The sequence below is a fragment of the Protopterus annectens genome, chromosome 1.part0, assembly GCF_019279795.1.
Source record: "Protopterus annectens isolate FY-2018-M chromosome 1.part0, PAN1.0, whole genome shotgun sequence".
Lineage (NCBI taxonomy): Eukaryota > Metazoa > Chordata > Ceratodontiformes > Protopteridae > Protopterus > Protopterus annectens.
The window spans coordinates 1,191,833,377-1,191,854,761 of record NC_056725.1 but is presented as its reverse complement, the minus strand read 5'-3'; the positions used below and the strand labels follow the sequence as shown (position 1 = coordinate 1,191,854,761).

The 21,385-nt window shown below is 36.7% G+C and overlaps 1 protein-coding gene across 1 annotated transcript in view; it reads right to left on the bottom strand.

The window, feature by feature from the left end:
- Positions 1-1,055: 1,055 nt before the first annotated feature.
- Positions 1,056-21,385, bottom strand: part of GALNT9 (polypeptide N-acetylgalactosaminyltransferase 9) — a 2,692,403-nt gene continuing 2,672,073 nt past the window's right edge. Inside the window, exon 11 of the mRNA XM_044065518.1 lies at positions 1,056-4,408. Within this exon, the coding sequence (XP_043921453.1) occupies positions 4,262-4,408 (147 nt within the window). The 3' untranslated portion in view covers positions 1,056-4,261. The remainder of the gene's footprint in view (positions 4,409-21,385) is intronic.

Below are 21,385 nucleotides of genomic sequence, written 5' to 3'. Positions count from 1 at the left end.
CCAAGATAAAATCTAAATAATAAAACATGCGCAATAAGAATATTTCATTCTAGTCAACACGTTTAGTATGTTTGTAGTATATATATATATATATATATATATATATATATATATATATATATATATATACACATATATATACTGTGTGCTGTTTTTGTACAGAGCAAGCATTTTCCTTTCAAAACTGATGTATACCCACTTCCTAGAAAATGAATGCAAATCTGATATTTCATTTGTTTAACTTTGCAATTGCTTGTCTGCTGAATCTTCTTAATTCAGACTGCATTGCCAGTGCTGTATTGTCTGTTGTACTATAACAGCAGAGGAGGGTCATTGGACCAATCCAAATACCCAAGGATCAAGTAAATAAAAAATAAATAAATGTAAAATGAATGCCTATAAAGCAGGCACAGTTATCAATATTTGTATATAAGAAGGGTACTCTTTGCATTTTTACCTCCTACCTAGATTTTCATATTTAGAGTAGTAACCACTTTATTTAAAAATGTAGAACTATAGCAAGGACAGCACATACAGGAAAAAATTACTTTTTCTCTGGAGTGCGGCTCCACAAAACAGGTCCCATTAATAAAACTGCTAGAAAAGTATATTTTATATGTAATTTCCTATTTAGTCAGAGTCTGATTCTGCAGTATTTTGACAACTTGATAAATACTCTGTGATAAAAGAAAGAAAGCAGTGCTGGAAATGCAGGTGCAGGAATGTTTAACCTTTTCCTTGTTTGGTCTTAACTCTGCTCGATTCAATTTCAGAAAAGATTTTGAATAGACCTCCAGACTGCAATGTAATGTATATTCCAGAGAATTTTAAGTAACAGTCATTTTTTTCATTTTCTAATCTCTTCATATTTGGATTAAGGTTTTCTTTCTTAAAAAAAAAAAAACAGAAAAGGGTCATGGTATTGACCTAAACAACAGGAAAAAGGGGTAGAGAAAAAATTGGTACAGTTATGATGAGAAAGCACCTGCACACAACAAGCATCACTTTTAAAGTATGAAAACTTTAGAAATTAACAGAGAACAATCCAACATAAATTACCGGTTCAAAAAAAGACATTTATTGTCATTACTTGCCATCTTATTTCAGAACCCAAATAATTAAAACTATAGTTTAGGATTAGAGTTTATGGCAAAATATTTTTGTTAGGTTATTTTTGGCACAGACAATGCAGACCCAATCTCTAACCACATTCCCATTTTCCAAATCCTATAAAATTAAGAACTAAACCAATAAAATCATGCTGACAAAAGGGTTCAAAGACTGAATCAAATAAAGATGTAAGTTTGTAGTATATTGCTAATTCTAGAAACAGTAAACAAAGCAGAAAATGAAATAACCCAGACAAGTGCACTTAACTCTGGTAAGCATACCTCTCAAAATGTGTCTAAGTTTGGCTTATAATTTTTTTTGTCCCTCTTAAAACTGCCGATGTTTTTCAAAGAGATACTAGATTACAGTCAACAAATAATAACAATTAAAACTATACACTGATTTTATTTTCAGGAAATGCTTACCAGTTCAAGTTCTATTATTCTAACATCGTTGTAAATCAGTAATCATAACATTTTAAAAGTGTTTTTGATTACGTGCCTTTATCTCTGATCTCTATGTTTTCATGTTCATGATTCTGGACATAAGAGGCTGACAGCTATGGTGATAAGAAATTAAAGTTTATGTGTTAAAGTCTGACTTGCAAAATTACCCTTTTCAAAAATATTAAAAGTACCCAGAAGGGAGCTGAATTCCTGACAATAGTATGTGAGGATTGGGAAAATATTTTGTGATAATTTAGATGGAACACATCCAGCTGCATTACAAAACAAAACATCTTCTCCCGCATGTCTTATTTGAAGATTTTTGAATGACAGTTTTCAACTGTGGACTATCAGCTATGAGAATCAAAGTGGTCAAGTTACGACTACCCTAAGGGATATAATTTTCTCATCTCAGACTGTACCAAGATTCTTAATTATACCCCATTGGACTGTTATTAGAATGTTTTCTGTGTTGGGCTGCTTCTCCATTTCTTTTAACCACACTTACAGAAATTTCTAAGGGAGGGCATATTGCAATGCAGCTGTTATCCTTAAGTCTTTACTGTTCTTATTTAATGAGATAAATGTTATGTGCAGGATCAGAAAAACATTCAATGTACTTTTCTTAAGGTGCAGCCTTGGGATTTGCACAATTAAATTACAAGACATCATGGTTGTATGTTACTGCACAGTTTCATCAGGGATAAGGTGAAGTAAAGTGTTTTTATCACCTGCAAGAGTGATTTTACTATATAATATACCATTGTGTGTTAATTAAGATAACATCTGATATCTGATTCACTGTTAATGCATTCCAGAAGGACATTTTCTTATAATAACTCATCCTTAGAGCTGGTTAACTCTTACTGAAAATCTAAATTTTGACTTATCATCTGTCAGCCGCTAAAACCCTGAGGTATTTTCATTTTGTACAGTAGCCTGAAGGAAAACAGTAGCCTATAAACAAATAGTATGTGAAAAATGACATGTTCTCTGTCACTTGTGGGTTCCTGTTAAAATTCCAAGGACCATAAATTCAATGTTTACAGCAGATGCATCGTAAGTGAAAATAGAATATATATATATATATATACATATGAAGCCAGAGGTTGTGATGCAGTGGAATAATCCTCTTACTACAAAGTATACAGACTTTGGAGTCAGTATATAAAAGTTGCGGATGCAATGGCATAACCATAACTTTTGAAATTCAAATTTTTTTTGACTCTGTAATTTTTTTCTTAGACATTACAGACCCAGTATACTCATGATGGAGGCTTATCATCTGCTGTGGCTCTGTCTGCTTCTTCATAAATCCTCCCTTTTTTAACCTTATAAGTGCATACTGTATTCTGTATGTAAGAGGAAAAATCTTACAAATATTCACATACATATGTCTGAATTGACATTTAAAAAAAATAGATAGCAGCTTGTTTTATTCAGTAACAACCTGGACATATAACAAGACTGTTGTTACAATGTAGCAGCTGATGTCGGTGTCACTTTCATCTGTTAGTAATTATAAATAAAAAAAAGTGGCAACACACTCACAACATGAAAGCAGTAGCCCATAGTCCACGAAAGTAGATTTTTGATGGCATTTCATCTCTAGAGCATTTGAGTCCTTGGATTTCAACCCCCTGACCAATTTTTCCACTTGAGTGGAAAGTCAGTTATAACTAGGAACACTGCATTTATTTTCAACCCATTTCATCAAACCTCAGTTTATCAATGTTTTGTCATTGAGGTGAGGCATTTATGGAAAACATGATAAAAACACCCATGCAAAATCAAATGTCTGTGGCACTAATTTTATCTAATGACAGAGATCCTTAACAGTGAAGCTTCAGAGGTCACCTGCTGAGTGTGAGGTAATATATGTTCTTAGCCACGCAGATCATAACCCAATACTCAAAACTCAATATGTATGTTATCCCTAAAGGTAGCATTGTACAGAAATCCTGTCTGAAAAGCATCTAGGCTATTCCCTGCAACAAGGTAAAATATGGAAAAATATAAGTAAAACATTTGAAAGAAACACTTTAGTAAGACAAAGAGGAAAACCCAGCCTGTGTTGTCTCACTAAGTACTATAATTTTCCTTTTCAACAAATAATGAACAATTGTTTTAGAGAACACAGCTTTTCAATTTACAATATATTATAGTATAGTTCATAGTTTACTATTTACACAGTTTCTTGTACAGTAAGTCAAACATGCTGAAGGCAGTGTTCTAATCCCCCAAAAAGCAAGGATATCTAAAAAGGCACATGACCATTCTTTAGGATACTTGTGTGCCTCTCTGTAAGTAAACAGTAAAATATCATGTGTCATTACAGATTTTCCTCCAGTAAGATAAAATCATCCACAGTACTTTTACAGCACAGATGTGGTGCATGAGTTCTTGCCATGTGTATTACTGCTTAGTATCCTTCTGAGGTGTGCCTGATTTTGTCCTCTTAAAATATTGTCGATTTTTAATTTATTCTAATGGAAGTTCAACCCCAGCAGTTTTAATGACAGTTTTGGCCACAGATTCTTATAAATTTATGAATGCCTTCTCTTAACAGGAGATGTTCATCATATGAGGGTTTTGAATGTCCAGTCCTCCTACTCTGGCTGCCTGTGGATTCATATGGTGAAATACAAAGTGGTGCAAATCAGCTTCTTTAGTAAAATGTATATGACACCTTTGTAATAGTATGGTCAATGTCTCGAATGCTTAATCCAGTTTCTTATCATCCATTTTTGTCCAGAGCATCTTTGCACGACAAGCCGCAGACCAAAGTTGGCATCTTTTGACATCTCTACTTCCAGACATCTCCCAGTGTCTTTGCTAACAATGGGGCCATTCTGCAGAAAGCAAAAAGGGAACATGTTATTTTAAACATAATTGCTTTTAGTGATTGGGAATGCTTCTAAATAATATCCAAAATGTAGAGTGCAAACAAAACTGATAAGCATAAAGTCATCATAACTGCTATGCTCTTTTGTTTCATTTAATGAGAATGAGGTTTATATATTACAAATAGTATTAATTTCTTTGTAAATAGACATCTGCAAGCAATTTCATTTAGTTTGCCCAAGTTATACTAATCCTGAAAACATGCAGTTGCTCGCTACTAAAATGACATTCGTGAAATACCTTTATCTATAAATGGCCTTTCAACTCTACTTTTAGCAGGCAATTTACAAGGTGTGACTGGTTACTTTTAATGCATAAATAGAGCTATGATGTGGTTCTGTTAATTTTACAGTGCATTACATTTGAGTTTTCCTGGAAGGGTTTGCTAAATCCTTAATAGAGGTACACCATGTGGGTGTTAAATTTAGTATTATGTTCTGATATATTAAAGATAGCTCTCATGTGCACTGAAGTCAAAACAGTCAAAAAACTAAAATTCCAAAGGTAACTGATAAGCTTATTATTCCCACAAGTGAAAGATATTAAAAATCAAAACATCATGCAAACGGGTGAAATGTGTATGAAGACAAGGAAACAAAGCAGCAGTAATATAAATGTGCAGTTTTCAATTCATGCTGGCAATTTCCAGTTACTGCACTATGCATATAATTTAGGAAACATTCAACACAAATCACTACAGGTGCATTATTCATTTTTGTGACAAAGATGTTACAAAAGCATGGCTAAATAAAATGATAATTGCAAAAACTAACATTTTACATCTGAAGTCGGTCTTTCTATTTGCTCAGATAAATTATATAAATTTTCCTCTTTAACCTCAAATGAGTTGTGCCATTAAATGGCATCTAAATAAGTTATTTTAAAAAGGATAGCAACTGACATGTAAGCTTACTCAAAAATAGAAAAATGATAACTGCACTTTTTCAAAGAAGAATGACACTTAGAATTAGTTACTTTATGTTGAATTGTACAGTCAACAGCTAAAGCTGTAGCTTCAAATTACAAAGATAGAATATTTAATTTTAATACAGGTTTTGTGTTTTAATGATCAAGCTGACTGACAGGTTATACTCCTGGAGCCTAATTAAGGTTGAATGTAACATGGAAGTACCTTTCATATTACAATAGCATATTAAGTATATTTATGGATTGACTGCAGTGTTCTTTTTTCTTAAAGCCAAAGCAGTCCCTTTTCACCCAAGTTGTCTATAAGATGAATGCTTATATTTTGACTATATCTAGGTTTATAGATGAATACTAGGCTAACTGCCTTGAAGGGTCATTTTAGGTTTTGTACTTGTGAGGTAAACACCTTAAGCATGATGCCAAACCTCTCTTCCCTTACTATAAAAAGAAAACCTCTTCTTTTACTCTTCTGAATATGACTACAGGACTATGATACCTTTTTTCTGATTTTTATGATTTCATTTAATCATTTCTCTGCATAGCCAAATCACAGGGCCCTAGGTAGGGTAGTGGACCAGGTTCTCAAGCTATACTAGTATCCCATTACTTGGTTGTCTTTCTTCAGTTACCTTAAAACACTGTTCTGGTCTATCAAACTGTATACTGTTTTCTTCTTTGCATTTAAACTGATCACATACATTTGGATTTAATTTAACATTTTCTATTTTGAGTTTTAAAGTAAAAACACTGAGAGCTATTTGCTAAACAAAGCAAAAAGTTCTTGCATTAAAAACAGACTTCACATGAGCAACAGTAAACTTCTCTTTCCTTGGTAATCAAATGTATTGAAAAATGTGTCTGATAACCCATTACACGACATGAGATGCACTTAGATGCATTGTCAAATAGCATTTAGTAAAGTACTAATTAGTGGCTATGTCATAGCTGTAATGCTTTGGATAACAGCCTGGGACAGACCATTGGATATGCTTCCCTTTTTAGAAACCACTTAGGAGCACTGTCTGATGAAGGGGCTTGAGCCACACAGAAGACAAAGGTGGAGGGATTAAAGCCATACAATAAAGGAAGCAACTCTTTAACAGCTCATACCTATACTCATCTTCACTAAGTGAAATCAAACTGCTGTAATCCAAACACAGTGCATTTCACACTCGTGCTTGAAAAAAAAGCTAAATTAAAAATGTATTCATAGTTAAAATATTAACTCTGATCATGTAAATAGCATGATGTGCAGTTTATTCACAGTGAGATAATAAACACATTGTCAACAAAACAAGGAGACCAAAGATCCTACCCAAAGGGCATGGTTCATATGAGACTCCTCCTGTTTATTACAATCAGCTACTTCCATTACACAATAACTACTATGTGATGCATGAACCGAGTATTCATATATGCATGCAAATGTGATCATCATTTACAGCATGTCATATGAATGGGTACACATCTGATGTGTGTTTGTTATCAAATGAATGGACATATAAATAATGACAGAGGTGGATTTTAGCTCACTGCTCTGAGAACCATGCTATGCAATTCACATCAACCCCCATGCCCTCCCAGTCTCTTAGTACAAGAATGTGACACAAAACCCCCAAATCAGGAACAGGTTTTAAATATTGGTCCTACTTAGAAAGTTGCTAGCATAGCAGGTTTTTAATTAACATGCATTTGATGAATGGTATGAAAACTTAAATTAATATGTTTGTCATTATTTAATGACTTCAGTCTACAACACTTAGCAAGAAAGCCAAACATTTTATGAGGAACAGACCAAAAATATGAGAAAAAAATTTAGGAATAGTTGTGAACTGTAACCTCTGCACACCACACAAACACACACACACACACACACACACACACACACACACACACACACACACACACACACACACACACACACACACACACACACCAGTTACTCGACCTTATATGAATGTACTCCTCATACATCTGCAAGTGAATGAATACAATAAATAATGGTCCAGAAATGTAGCTGATTTCAATGCTTTCAGAACCATACACTGCAACTCCCTCTGCCCTCTCAACTTCTTAGCTCAAGAATCTGAAACAAAGACAATATCAGGAACAGACATAAAATGCTGCACTGCTGCTGGACCAATAAGAGTCTCTGCCTAGATGATACTGAGTTTTAAAATAAGATCTCTTTCACTTCAGCTAGCCAGCCACACTCATTGCTGAAGGTCTTGGGTTTTTGTCCCAAATCAGAGTTAATATTTGTCATTCACTTCTGTGATGCTAGCAAAGCCTGAACAGAAGACTTTTGTATAACTAGTGTGTGTTTGTGTGTGTATGTGTGTGTGTGTGTGTGTGTGTGTGTGTGTGTGTGTGTGTGTGTGTGTGTGTGTGTGTGTGTTCATATGTGTTTGTAATTTGGCCAGGCATTTTCTGAAGCTTACATGATAAAGCATTTTCTTAAGGTTACAAAGTCTAAACCCTACATGCCTGTCATCATTTCGTTATTTCGTCACTTCAATCTTCAATTTGCCAGAAAATCACAAATTTTACAAGAAACAGGTAAAAAAATACTTATTGACTTCTCTTTCAAGAATTCTAGACTTTGCCAACAATAATGGAGGTGGGCAAAGGTTCAAAAAGGACAACACTGAAATATTATTGTTTTGTATCTACTTGTTAACCAGGTAAATCCACTGGGCAAAGTATTTCTTTTCAGGAGTGACCTGGGACCAATGTCTGGCTAAATAATTTTCTCAAAGTCACAGATTAGGCAAAAGGATTTAAAACCTATACTTATGACTACAAGCAGCAGATTGTTAATAGCTCAGAGTCTTAAGTGTAGACATTGTAATTCACTTAAAAGTGAATGAATACACACACACCCACAACCACCATAGCTCTCAACTGTCCAGATTTTCACAGAATTTCTAGATTTTTTTAATCATATTTTTGGTCTGTTTCTCATAAAATTGCAATTTTTTGGCAGATTACTGGCAAATCATTGAGGACTGAAATCAGAAAATAATTGCGGACATTTGATTTTCAGACTTCTTATCCTTCAGAAAATTCATGCTAATGCAAAACCTGTTATTCTATCAACTTTCTAAGTTTGTAAGAGCAATATTTAAAAAGTGTCCCTGTCTTTGGGCCTTCATTCCCCACCATTATTTGCATCTTTGTGTAGATTTCGTATTGTAGGAGGAGGTTGAATGTTATGACATACACACACACAAACGCACACACACTAACAGTTGGCTTACAGCTTCTTCTGGTGCAGAGTTATATTCTGTCAGCCTTCACTTACCTGTTATGTGACCTTCAGCAAGTCATTTAACCAGACAGTGCTTTTGGGCATTTAGAAACTTGGGCTAGGATCATTACTGATCTCCTGGGCTGCATGCCTAGTAACTCCCTAAGAACCTATAACAATGGAAGTTACAAGGATATGCATTTTCTCTACAATACAAACTATGAAACTCTTTTGACTTGCATTATTGATGACTGTAATGCTCAGTGATTTACCAAGAAAAAGAAGTTAAGAGGAGCATGCCAGATATATGACCAAATTAAGACAAGTAAGAGGTGGACTACTCCAATTCACTTAAAAAGTTAACAGAATGACAGGTTTTGCAGAAACATGCATCTTCTGAACAATAAAATGTTGAACCTCTAATCACTGGGGTTACTGACTGACTGTAATTTTTCAGTGATTTATCATAAAATGCAGCTGCTAATGTAAGTCTGACAGGTCTGCTGCAGAGGATTAAAGCAGCAAGCTTTTTATTGAGCTGCTTCTGCCATTTAATTTGCCTACTGTGTGACTCCTAATAAGTCACCTAACCAGACAGTGCTCTGATCTTGAGGCAAAGTGCATCTGGATAACAGGAATTATGAAATGCTACAGAAAGTAAGTTACTGGAATGCTTTCTGATATTTGAATCCCATGGTATTTCTAGTGTTCCCTCGAGCACAGCACAATGCTACTGATGTTGCCTTGAGCACAGCAAAATCACTGAATCCTTTAAAGTTGATCACTGGGTTATCAGGATTTCTCTCTCACTCTCTCTCACACACACGCACATGCATGCACACACATACACACACACATGCACACGCCCATGCGCACACATGCACACATGCATACACACACACACACACACACACACACACACACACACACACACACACACACACACACACACACACACACACACACACACACACACACACACACACACACACACACACACACACACACACACACACACACACACACACACACACACACACACACACACACACACACACAAATACACACACACACACACACACACACACACACACACACACACACACACACACACACACACACACACACAAACACAACTCCATTAGCTTGCTCATCCCAGGAGGGAGTTTAGCTTATTAATTCAGTCCTTAACTTCATCTGTTAACTTCTATTTTCAATTTATTTTGTTTATTAATCCTTTGTTGACCAGGTTAGTCCCACTAGGCTAGCAGCGCCATTTCAGGGGAGGCGTAAGTTGGCATTTAAACTACTAGGGGAAATCTGGCCAGGGAATTGGGGAACTTCCCATACTTACGAGAGCATTACTCATGTTTGTTGCTTGAATGCAAGTATGTGTACACATACTGTAATGGTGGCTGGGAGACTGATGTATGAGAGGGAACAGGAGCTGCAGAAGGTAGCAGAGGTAAATGCCCACTTGAACAGTTTGTGTAGTATGCAGACGGAGGATTCGGAGGAAGTATTTCAGAAAAAGCTATTCGAACAAACCCAGGAGACTCCTGTAGAACACAGTGGAGTTACAGCCCTCCAATTGGGAGGGTTGCAGGACGATATATTACAAGACTTAATAATTCAAAATGAACCAGAGCAAAATGTTTCTGAAGAGATAATACGAAGAAAATAAATAAAGTTGAAGAAGAGATGCTGGAAGGAAGCAATGGGGAAAAGAAGACATATGTAGAGACAGTGCCCTCTACTTGAGAATGAGCAAGGAATAAAAAGAAAGATGACATGAAACGAACATTTGTAGTAAGAATAGAGAGTAAAATGGACAGGAATGAGGTACAGGACAATATCATTTCACCTGTTGCAGACAAATCCACAAGAGGTAAGGGCATTCATTTTAATCAACAAAGAAACATTCTGTGAAACTTTTTTTTTTTTTTTTTACTAGACTGTACAAGTTATGGAGAAATTTGTGTCTAAATATGAAAAAAAAACAGACTGATAATCTCTGGAATGAATATTTATTTATTTAACATTTGTTGACCGGGAATGTCCGACTAGGTTCCACAGAGCCTGTTTTCAGCGGAGGCTCAGGGAGAAATGCTCCAGATGCATGTCTTTGGAATATATAGTAAAGGCATCTTTCTGAGACACTAAAAAGAAAATTCATATACAATTTAGAATGGAAGTGGAAAGAGAGACTTTAAAAAAATATTTAAAAAATATATTTAAAGAATAATAGAAATTTTAAAAGTCTATGACAATGGGTTTATGGACTGGGAAGTAGGACTGAAATGTCATTTTGAAAATGGAAATGGATAAAATTGTACATATTTCAAGTGTTATAAATCTGGATAGTACTGGGATGTTTTGAAATATCAGGGACAAGAGGGTCACTTAATTAATAGCTGTGATAAAAAGAAATTATATATATATATATATATATATATATATATATATATATATATATATATATATATATGGATTTTGGACGAATTCCACTTAGTCGAAAATGATATTAGGCATTGCACTTCACTGAAAACTCACTTGACTGAAAGCTCACTTGGTCAAAGTTCATTTGGTCAAAAATGGAATATAGCCCCTGGCCCACTGCAGTGCAATCCTGGAGTGAGAATATTAAATAAGGGGGGTGTAGGGGGCACAGCCCCCACAATGGGAGGTGTGGTGGGCATAGCCCCCCACATAATTTTAATGTATTCACTATTATAAGAAGGTATATCCATTAGAAATGCATTGGTATATATCTTTAGTAAAAACTATTGGCATAATGTGGGGGGCTATGCCCCCCACACCCCACAATGTGGGGGGCTGTGCCCCCCACACCCACCCTTATTTAATATTCTCACTCCAGGGTTGCACTGCAGTGGGGCAGGAGCTATATTCTATTTTCGACCAAATGAACTTCGACCAAGTGAGCTTTCAGTGAAGTGAAATGCCTGGAATCATTTTTGACTAAGTGTAATGTATGGAATCCATACACACGCACATATATATATATATATATATATATATATATATATATATATATAGCTATTAATGTAAAAAGGGGACATTTATGGATGGATTGCAAAGAAAAAGAGGGCAACCTAGGTAATATAGATCATAGTAAAGAGAAAGAGAATGAAAGCATTAAAGATGAGATAGAAATAGAAGAAACGTAGAAAATAGGGAGACAGTGAGAAAGATAATGAAGGAGAATCAGAAGTTAGTGATAAAGAGAGGAAGAAATAACTCTACTGATAGAAGAGGTAAATAAAAAGAAAACATGTAAAGCTATTAATATTAAGGAGAAGAAAAAAAGGAAATGGATGAAGCCTTTCTTATAAGATACTAGTATAGTATGATATCTCCTAAACTGGGAATTAGAGAAAGGAATAATTTAAGATTTTTTTCTGTGAATTTTAGTAGTATGAAAATACTACTAGAAGGGCAGCCATTTTAAAATGTTGTAATAAATGTAACATCAATATATTTGGGAAGACATAAGGATTTTGACACAGGAAGCAAATAAACTAAAATTTTCAGCAGAGGCATTAAAACTTAAAAGATATGCAGATAAATATAAAAGAAAAGTACAAAACAAGCAGTTTATTGAGGACCCTGAAAAGTGTTAGAGAAAAGTGGGAAACAAGGCAAAAGGAATTGAAAGACCACCCCAAAAAAGAAGAAATAGATACATTTCGGAGAAGTATCTATGAAGATCCTGTGGAACATAAACAAGCTAAATGGACAGAAGAAGTAAAAGAAAGAATAAGAAGTTCAAAGGTACAGGATATGGAATGGGGTGAAGTAACAGCCAGAGAGATTGAAACAAAGTTAATAAAAGCCTCTAATTGGAAAACCCCAGGCCCAGATGCAGTACCTAACTTCTGGCTAAAGGTATTAACATTTTTGCATGAAGACTTAACCATGACTAAGAACTATTTATACGTGCACCCCGAACTGACACCAGCCTGGCTAACAACATGAAAAACAATGCTCCTCCTTAAGAGTGAACCTGCAAGTTATCATAAAAATTATAGACCAATAACTTGCCTTCTGACGACGTATAAACTATACACCAGAATTGATGCAGACAGAGCTTATAGTCATTTAGAAGAAAATTCAATTATGGAAATAGAACAAAAGGGTAACAAAAGAAAGTCATATGGACCAAAGGATCATTTATTGTTAAATAAAGTCATATTGGAAAACTGTAAAAAGGAGAGGAATCTAAGTATGGCATGGACTGACTACAAAAAAGCACTTGACAGTATACCACATTCATGGATAAAACAGTGCTTAAAATGTATAAGATATACCCTACACTGATTGACTACATTACAGTGACCATGAAACAGTGACAGACCACTTTGCAATTAAGCCATGATAAAGGACAAATTATCATTCCAGGGATAAAAATTGAAAGGGAGATATTCCAGGGTGAGTCCCTCTCACTGCTGCTATTCTGTCTCGAGCTTAACCTATTAAGTTGTCTACTTAACAGATTAGGCCATGGCTATAATTTGGCTCCTAGAAAACAACAAAGTATAAAGACTTCTCATCTTCTCTTTGTCAATGATTTAAAACTGTATGACTTATCAGATGAGGAACTGAAAGAACAATGGCAAGTAGTCAAAACCTTTTCAGAAGATATAAGAATGTCATTTGGTCTTGATAAATGTGCAAAAGCAACCTTTAAAGCAGGAAAACTGCAACACCAGGAAAACATCAGTTTGGGACAAGAATGTCATATGAAAGAACTTGAGCAAGAGGGAGTGCATAAATATTTCAGAAAAGATGAAGGATCAACAATAAAATATGAACAAATGCAAATAAAACTTAGTAAGGAATATTTTAGAAGACTTTATTTTTGTAAACAGTGTTGACATCTAGGAACAAAATTCATCCTATAAACCAATTTGCTCTCCCTGTCCTAACCTACAGTTATGGAGTGAGTGACTGACCCCAAAAGGTGTTGGATAGATTAGATAGGAAAACAAAAAGGATGCTTTATGCTTATCAAATGGATGTATGGGCATCCTTGAAATTAATTACATGTATAGAACTGCAATTGTGAGACTATACACATATCTGCTGACCTCACAAGACCCAAATGTAGTGAAAGTTTTTAAACATGAGGAGAATAAATCTAAGATGACTTCCCTACTTAGTCTAGCAGAAGCATATCGGCGTCAAATGGGAATGGATATCAGACCAGAAGTATATAAAAATCAGTCAGCTGAATGCACCAAAAAGCAAAAGAATATAAGGTGCAGTATCAGATAAGAAGGCAAGAAATGTGTAAAATGCATAAATATAGTTGCAAGTATAGAAAACTCCTAGAAGAACCTCATATTGATCAGGATCAAATGCAAGAATGGCTAAGGAGAGGCGAATTCAAACCAAAAGATGAAAGGTTAATATTGGTGGCCCAAGACAGTGGGCTACATACATGTTGGTTTACAAAGTCCATTGAACATACGGGAGAAACAGACAAATGTAGGTTTTGTAAAACAGAATTGGAAACATTTGCACACCTTGTAGCTGGTTGTGACATACTAATGGCAGAATGACTGTATACTGAAAGGCATAATAATGTGGCAAGACTGGCGCACTGGGGTTTGTGTAAACATTATCTTATTGGAGTGGCTAAAAAACACTAGAAACATGAGCCACAAAGCATCATAGAAAATGATGAAGTCTACATCACATGGGTTCACCCATTACCAACAGTTTAAAAGATAGATGTGAGAAAACCATATATAGTGGTCCATGAAAAGAAGACAAAAGTAGCATTGATCATTCAAATTGCTACACACAGTGAGTACAGTGTCCTGCATACAGGATTATGTGTTTGTAAACATGGGCATAATTACAGGAAATTTTGATTGTAACTTGTGAAAAGTGGGGAGGATGTTAAAGAGATGATAGAAGTAATAACATTTGGAAAACTAACTGTATTATTTATTTCTTATTTATTTATCTGTCTTTGTTTACCGGGAAAGTCCGATTGGGTAATACCTGTTTTTAATTGAGGCCCAGGGAGAAAAGCTCCATTTGTTTACATTGCATTATACTAAGTTCCAGTTAAACACAGAGTAGTTGCATTCCTATTTACATTTATACACAAACATTAGTTACATTTATACATTCTAAGATTTTACAGTGGTGGAAATTACTAAAGAGAAAGCCCAGGCACAACTTAGTGGATTCATACGGTGAAGCAAAGTCTTAAAATTGTGATGAGCATGTGCAGAACCAAGACTGGTTAAGATGCTGTTTTAAGTACTGGTTTTAAACTATATATAATATGGAATAAAAAAAAAACTATGGACTTACAGGAGAGGTACTATAAAGACCAAAACAGACTATGTTTTGATATCAGAGGGAATATTTATAATGGAAGAAGAAACAATTATAACAGATTTCTCAGATCATTTGGCAATGTTGTTGTTGTTGTGTCTTTCGGCCTTTCCCTGTTAGGGGTTGCCACAGTGGAACGAGTCCGCTAATGATTGGCAGTAGATTTTTACATGCCGAGTTGCCAGCCCTGATGCACAACCTTAAACGAAGGTATGCCCATTCACGCATGTCTCCACACAGAAGACGCTTTCGCTGAGAATCGAACGGGACAATGTCTTACTGTGAGGTGACAATGCTACCGCAGCACCACCACCGCATCAGATCATTTGGCAATATGGTTCAAAATATAATGAAAAGAGTATAGAAACATAGGAATGGGTATAAAAAGAATAAAGAAAAAAGGAATGGAATGAAAAAGGAAAGAAAGATATTAAATGATTATCCAGGGATCATATTACTATGAAAACCTTTAATGCGAACTGGTTGGAATGGCAGATTACATTCAAATGAAAATATAAAGATCGTTATTTACTTGGGGAAATAAAGAAAGAAAAAAGGAAAGTACGACTAGGATCATAGGAAGTTACTAGGCTATTGGCCCTGAGGCCCTTATAAGCCTAGCCAAGAGTTTTGCTCATGTTTAGACAAGTCAGCAACTGATGCCCCTGTCCAGAAGGGACAAAGGTGGAATCCCAGGAGTGAAATTTCTGTTTCCCTTCCAGTTATATAGGTTGCACTTAAAAAGGGATAATGAGGTACTCTGCTTGACATGGAGAGGGAGTGTATTCCACAGATGGGCGAGTCTCTGGGACACAAATCTGTCCTGCCAACAAGTCCTATTGATGTCACACAGCAGGTATGATAACATATATAAAGATGCAATGAACAATCTAGAAAACAACACAGATTATTATGAGAAAGAAAACACGGATTTATAAGAAAAATATGAGAAAATGAAGAATTAGTGTATAAACAAATGTTTTTTTCTACAAGGAGAAAAGAAGTTTCATTTTATTTAAGTAAAATAGTGAAGGAGAATATTAGTATGATAAGAGAAAAGAGATACATAAGGTAACATAAAGAAAAGCCAACATCAGTTATAGAATTTGTTGCAAATTATGTGGAAGAGATGTTCAGTAGAAAAAAAAGAAATATCATATAAAGAAATGGGAAGTAAATAGATTTTCTTAAGAAAATAACAGAGAATTTGGAAAAAAATTAAAATATGTGAATTGGAATCAGCACCAGGCCCAGTCAGTATTGGATTTGAAATGTATATAAATCTAGAAAAGTGGCAGACAAACTATTTAATGTGTGTATTTGAGTGTTTAAATGAAGGATTAAAGTATAAGGAACTGTGCAGTGGAGTATTAAAATGTATATGGAAAAGGGAGAAAGAGAAGATGTTAAAACCTGGAGACCTATGGTTCTAAATAATGCTGACTATAAGATAAATATGAAACTACAAAGAAGATTTGAAAATAAGATGCAAGACATAAGGGAAAAAGTATGTATGGCATAAAAGGAAAAATGGTGTCAAGAATTATTAACTATAGTAAGTGAAATCATAGATGATAAAAAGAAAGATGAAATAAAACTTATGGTAGGTGATATTAAGGGTCTATGTTAAATCATCGGATGCTTAAAAAGCGAACGGTAATTTATCAAACCCATGTAAGCGAAAGCTTACAATCTTGAACTTTTAGAACAGCGATTGTTTTCCAAGGGAAAAAAAAATCGCTGTTCCACAAAAAAAAAAAAAAAAAAAATTAAAACATTACATAATATGGGGGGCTGTGCCCCCCACACCCCTACTTAAATATACCAAATCCAAGATCGCACTACAGTCACGAAAATGGCAAAATAAAGGAAGTGGTCAAGTGATTTCTTTCCCAGGGAAAGAATCCGCTTATATGCAGTTTCACTATTTTGCTTTTTCGTGCTATCAAGTTCAATCAAGACGCATTTGAAAGAATGCATCTTTGATCATTTAATAGGAACCCGATATTAATAAGGCATTTGATTAAATACAACATGAAATGTGGAAAATAATGGATATGTACAATATTAAAGTTAAGCAGGTGTGTAGAAGTGCTTATAAGAATAATAAAGTGAGAGTTTTAATTAATGGAAGGATAGAAATAGATATGAATAGTGGAATAAGACAAGCAGCCAAATTCAGTAAAACCTACATGGTCTGTTCCACAGTGTACACATGGTAGTACAATGTTTTAGATTCATTAAGCAGCTCTACATAGTGTATAGAGCTGTGCACCACCACACAAATATGGTAAACACCATGGCATGCTAATTACAGCATAAGTAGCTGAATTGTATGATAATCAATCAATCCAAGATGGAGGAGCTATTTAACAAGTTATAAAGCAGTTGTGTAGGTTTTCCCTGTGAATTCCAAAACCTACTGGAATGGAAAGAATGTTACAGGCTGCTGCTGTTCCCAATAAACCTAGGCTAAGAAGGAGAAGAGTTTTTGGGCCCCTTTAACTTATCACAACCTACATGATGTGGAAATGGTACTGCGCTACAGGGTGGATAGAGACACACTACAGGAACTCTGCAACCTCTGTCATCCTCAACTCAGAGCCAGGGCCAACTGAGGGGAACCCATCCCAGTGGAGACAAAGGTATGTGTATTGCACTTAGAATCTTAGCTAGAGGTACCTTTCAGAGACCAACAGGGGACATGCCGGGGTGTCACAGGCATCGGCATCCAGGATCCTCCATCAATTCCTGCATGCTATGCTCCAACATGCCAGTGACCACATATATTTTTCCTGTACTCCTGAGGACAGAGCCAGAAATGTGCAGGAGTTCTACCCTGTAGCACACTACCCTGAAGTACTGGTTGCCATAGATTGCACATATATAGAAATTAAGGTACTACTCAAGGAACAGGGTAGGGTCTACATAAACAGAAAGGGCTTCCACTCTATTAACTGCCAAGTCATGTGTAATGCCAAGGGAATCATCTTGAATATGTGTGCTGGCAATCCTGGCAGTTACCATGACTCAAATATCTGGCACATCTCTCAACTGTATTGGATGTTTGCTAGGGTGATATCCCACAAGGTCATTTACTGGGGGATGCAGGTTATGTACTTGAACTGTGGCTGATGATACCCATCAGAAATACACACACATCTGCTGAAGAACAACATAAATGAGGCATACACTCAAACCAGAAATATCACAGAGGATCTGCTTGGGCTGCTGAAGTCGCAGTTCCAGTACCTAGATACATCTGGAGGAGCCCTGCAGTACAATCCACTAACATGTTCTGAAACATTTACATTATGTGCCATGTTACACAACATAATCCTGAGAAAACAGCTTCAGCAGGATCAACAAGGGGAAGGACCACACATCCCACCAACAATGCCAATGTCACCACTGCCACACACAGATGAAGAGTCAGAGGAGGAACCACCATCTGCTGTGGGTGTGGGCATTTGTAAGTGTGCTCAATATGCCCTTGCATTAGCTAAGAGACAACGAATAGCACACTCACTCACCACCTAAGGGTCTAAAACCTTCCTCCTATGCACATATAAATACTAAAACTGATGCCAAGCAACTCTCAAAACGTTTACCTCCCCATGTGTTGGCTGTGTACTGCTTGCATTAGGCAAAGTCAGCCCTGAACTAAAACTGTGGCAACTGCTGCATTTACAAGGCAAGTTCTAAACCTGGAGTTTATTGTATAATGATATGAATGAGTGACATATCCTTCTAGTTTATTACTTGGCACTGTAAGCAAGTAAAATGTGGGAGATTTGCTCAGAAATTACATTAACATGTGACAGCAGGGACTTATTTGATATGTATGTGTCCATTATTAAGTAGTAGGCCTCAGGCATCAAAGATTCACACAGTCATACCTCTCAAAAGTACTGATGATCACTGCATGCCCACAGTTTAGCATCATATGATTGTACTGGAAAATTATTAAAGAGAGAAGTTAGAAAGTAGTGATACACATTGCAGTTTCTGACTTTACAGCCCTCACAAGATCATTCACAATAAGGTTGGGAAACGTTGATGCTATTAACTGTAACTTTCTAAGGTGAATGTAAGTCAAAGGCACAATTACCACTTCAACACTATAAATGCAGATATACTAATCACTAAGTCAGTTATGCACCCTGAGCACCAGAAACAAAGCTTATGTATCTATGAATTGAAAAGATAGAAAACAGGGATATGGACCAGCTATCATCACTTGCACAGAGTGTTGGGTGGGGGCAGGAAGCCTAGGCTGACACAAAAGGTTGGAGTGTGTGTGTGTGTGTGTGTGTGTGTGTGTGTGTGTGTGTGTGTGTGTGTGTGTGTGTGTGTCTGTGTGTGTGTGTGTGTGTGTCTGTGTGTGTGTGTATGAAAGAGATGCAGGCAGACATTTAGATAAACCAACAAATGGCCAGTGAGACAAAATGAGTTTTAAGCTGCATGGCTAAACCATGTGAATGTTGTGTGTGTGTGTGTGTGTGTGTGTGTGTGTGTGTGTGTGTGTGTGTGTGTGTGTGTGTGTGTGTGTGTGTGTGTGTGTGTGTGTGTGTGTCTGTGTGTGTGTGTGTGTGTGTCTGTAAGGGTCCTCAAGGTGAAATTGGTGTCTGAGTGTCTGCATGAACACAGCCAAGCTCTGTCCCAGCTCTACATTTTGGTAAGTCAGACAGGTGTGAGTTGTGCATGGTAGAGGTGGCAATTCATTGTTGTTGTCCCTGACCATGAGAACGGGCTTTGCCAGGAGTTGCACTGGCACTTCCATGCCCACGGTCAGATGCACTGTTGCAACCTGCACATGACTGATGTCTGCTGGACAAGCTCCCTTCATGGGGATGCCCAGGACCATGACCCCATGGCCTACTCTGTGTGGGTGTGGACAGCTCACCCACTGACAGAGCATTCTGCCACTATGGGAGCTTGATCAGGCAAGGCTATGTTGGCTAACAGCAGATGATGTGGCTGACCTACCTTGATCAAGTAGAGGAGGGACAGCAGGCCTCCTCTGAGCACCCTAACAACTCTCCTGCATGGCACCTCACCCACACATTGGCTATATCCAGAGTCAGGCACTGAAACCACAGTAACTAGACTTCCCTGATCAATGACCTCACCCTCCAACTGTTCAATATACGAGCGCTCACTGGAATGGGTAGGCGTAAGCCTACTTGCTGTGTTCTGATGGAATTGCAGGGGATGGTTGCATGTCAACCTCAGTGTCAGATTCAACCACTGCACCTGCTGACTGTTCCTCTGTTTGGCCACCATCATCATCAGAGTCTGCTGATATACTGACATCACTGTTAGGATCACTGTGATAAAAAGCAACAAATACAGAAAAATTTTAAAAACTACACTACTATAGTCCAATACATGCTAACAAACTAACAGTGGTGCCATTATTACAGATAGCACAGCAATACACAAAACAGACCTGATATCAATATCACACACTAAAATATGTCTTTAAATTGCTCAGCAGCACTGACATAAAAGTGTTTGGCTTACCATCTGCAGAAGAGATTCTCCTCTGCAAGTCAGATGGTCCTGGAAGAAGTTAAGCAAAAGGTAAGGGCAACATCATCACAATTAACAGTAACACAGGGGGTAATACTTTTATCCCCTTTATATGTCAATTAACTATACTTTCAACAATAACTTGGCTGACAACTCCAATCTAAGCTAATCAATCATAATGTGCTGTTAGTTTTAACAATTTTCACCCCCCCCCCAAAAAAAAAGAATCTTGTGACACAGAAGTAATGTATTGATTTCAATTGTTTTACTATACAGCAACATTCATCAGTTGAGATACCAAAGCCTACCTGGAAGCTTCTACTGGAACATGATTGCTGTCCCTGAAACTGTTGCACCAACGTCCAGTACATGCTGTTCTGCACTCTCCTGGGTGCTGTCTTGATCCCTGACAGTGGACAGGAACTCTTCATTTAGTGTTAGTGGTGTCTCCATAGCATGCCCTCACCAAGTAGACATCTGATCATTGCCCACTGCATCTGCTCTCCTCTGTGCAGATATGATCATGTCAGTGGCCCAATGGCACACCTGCTCATATGTCTTGCCTGGCGACCCACAGCATTCACATCATCCAAAATCTGCTGCCAATTTTGCATTCTGTGTGCCATATCTCTGGTACCTTTTCAAGCAGGAAGGTACCATGTTGCCTAAAAGCATCCACTATCACTTGATTTTCAGATCAGTCAAAGGTGGACTTTGAGGACTGACACACCTAGGTGGCATAGTCCTAGGTGTCCTGAATGACAACAGAAGAATAATACACATAAGTATCACATAACTATAAAATAACTGTTCCCAGATAAAAGAGAAAAGGTAGCAGCTC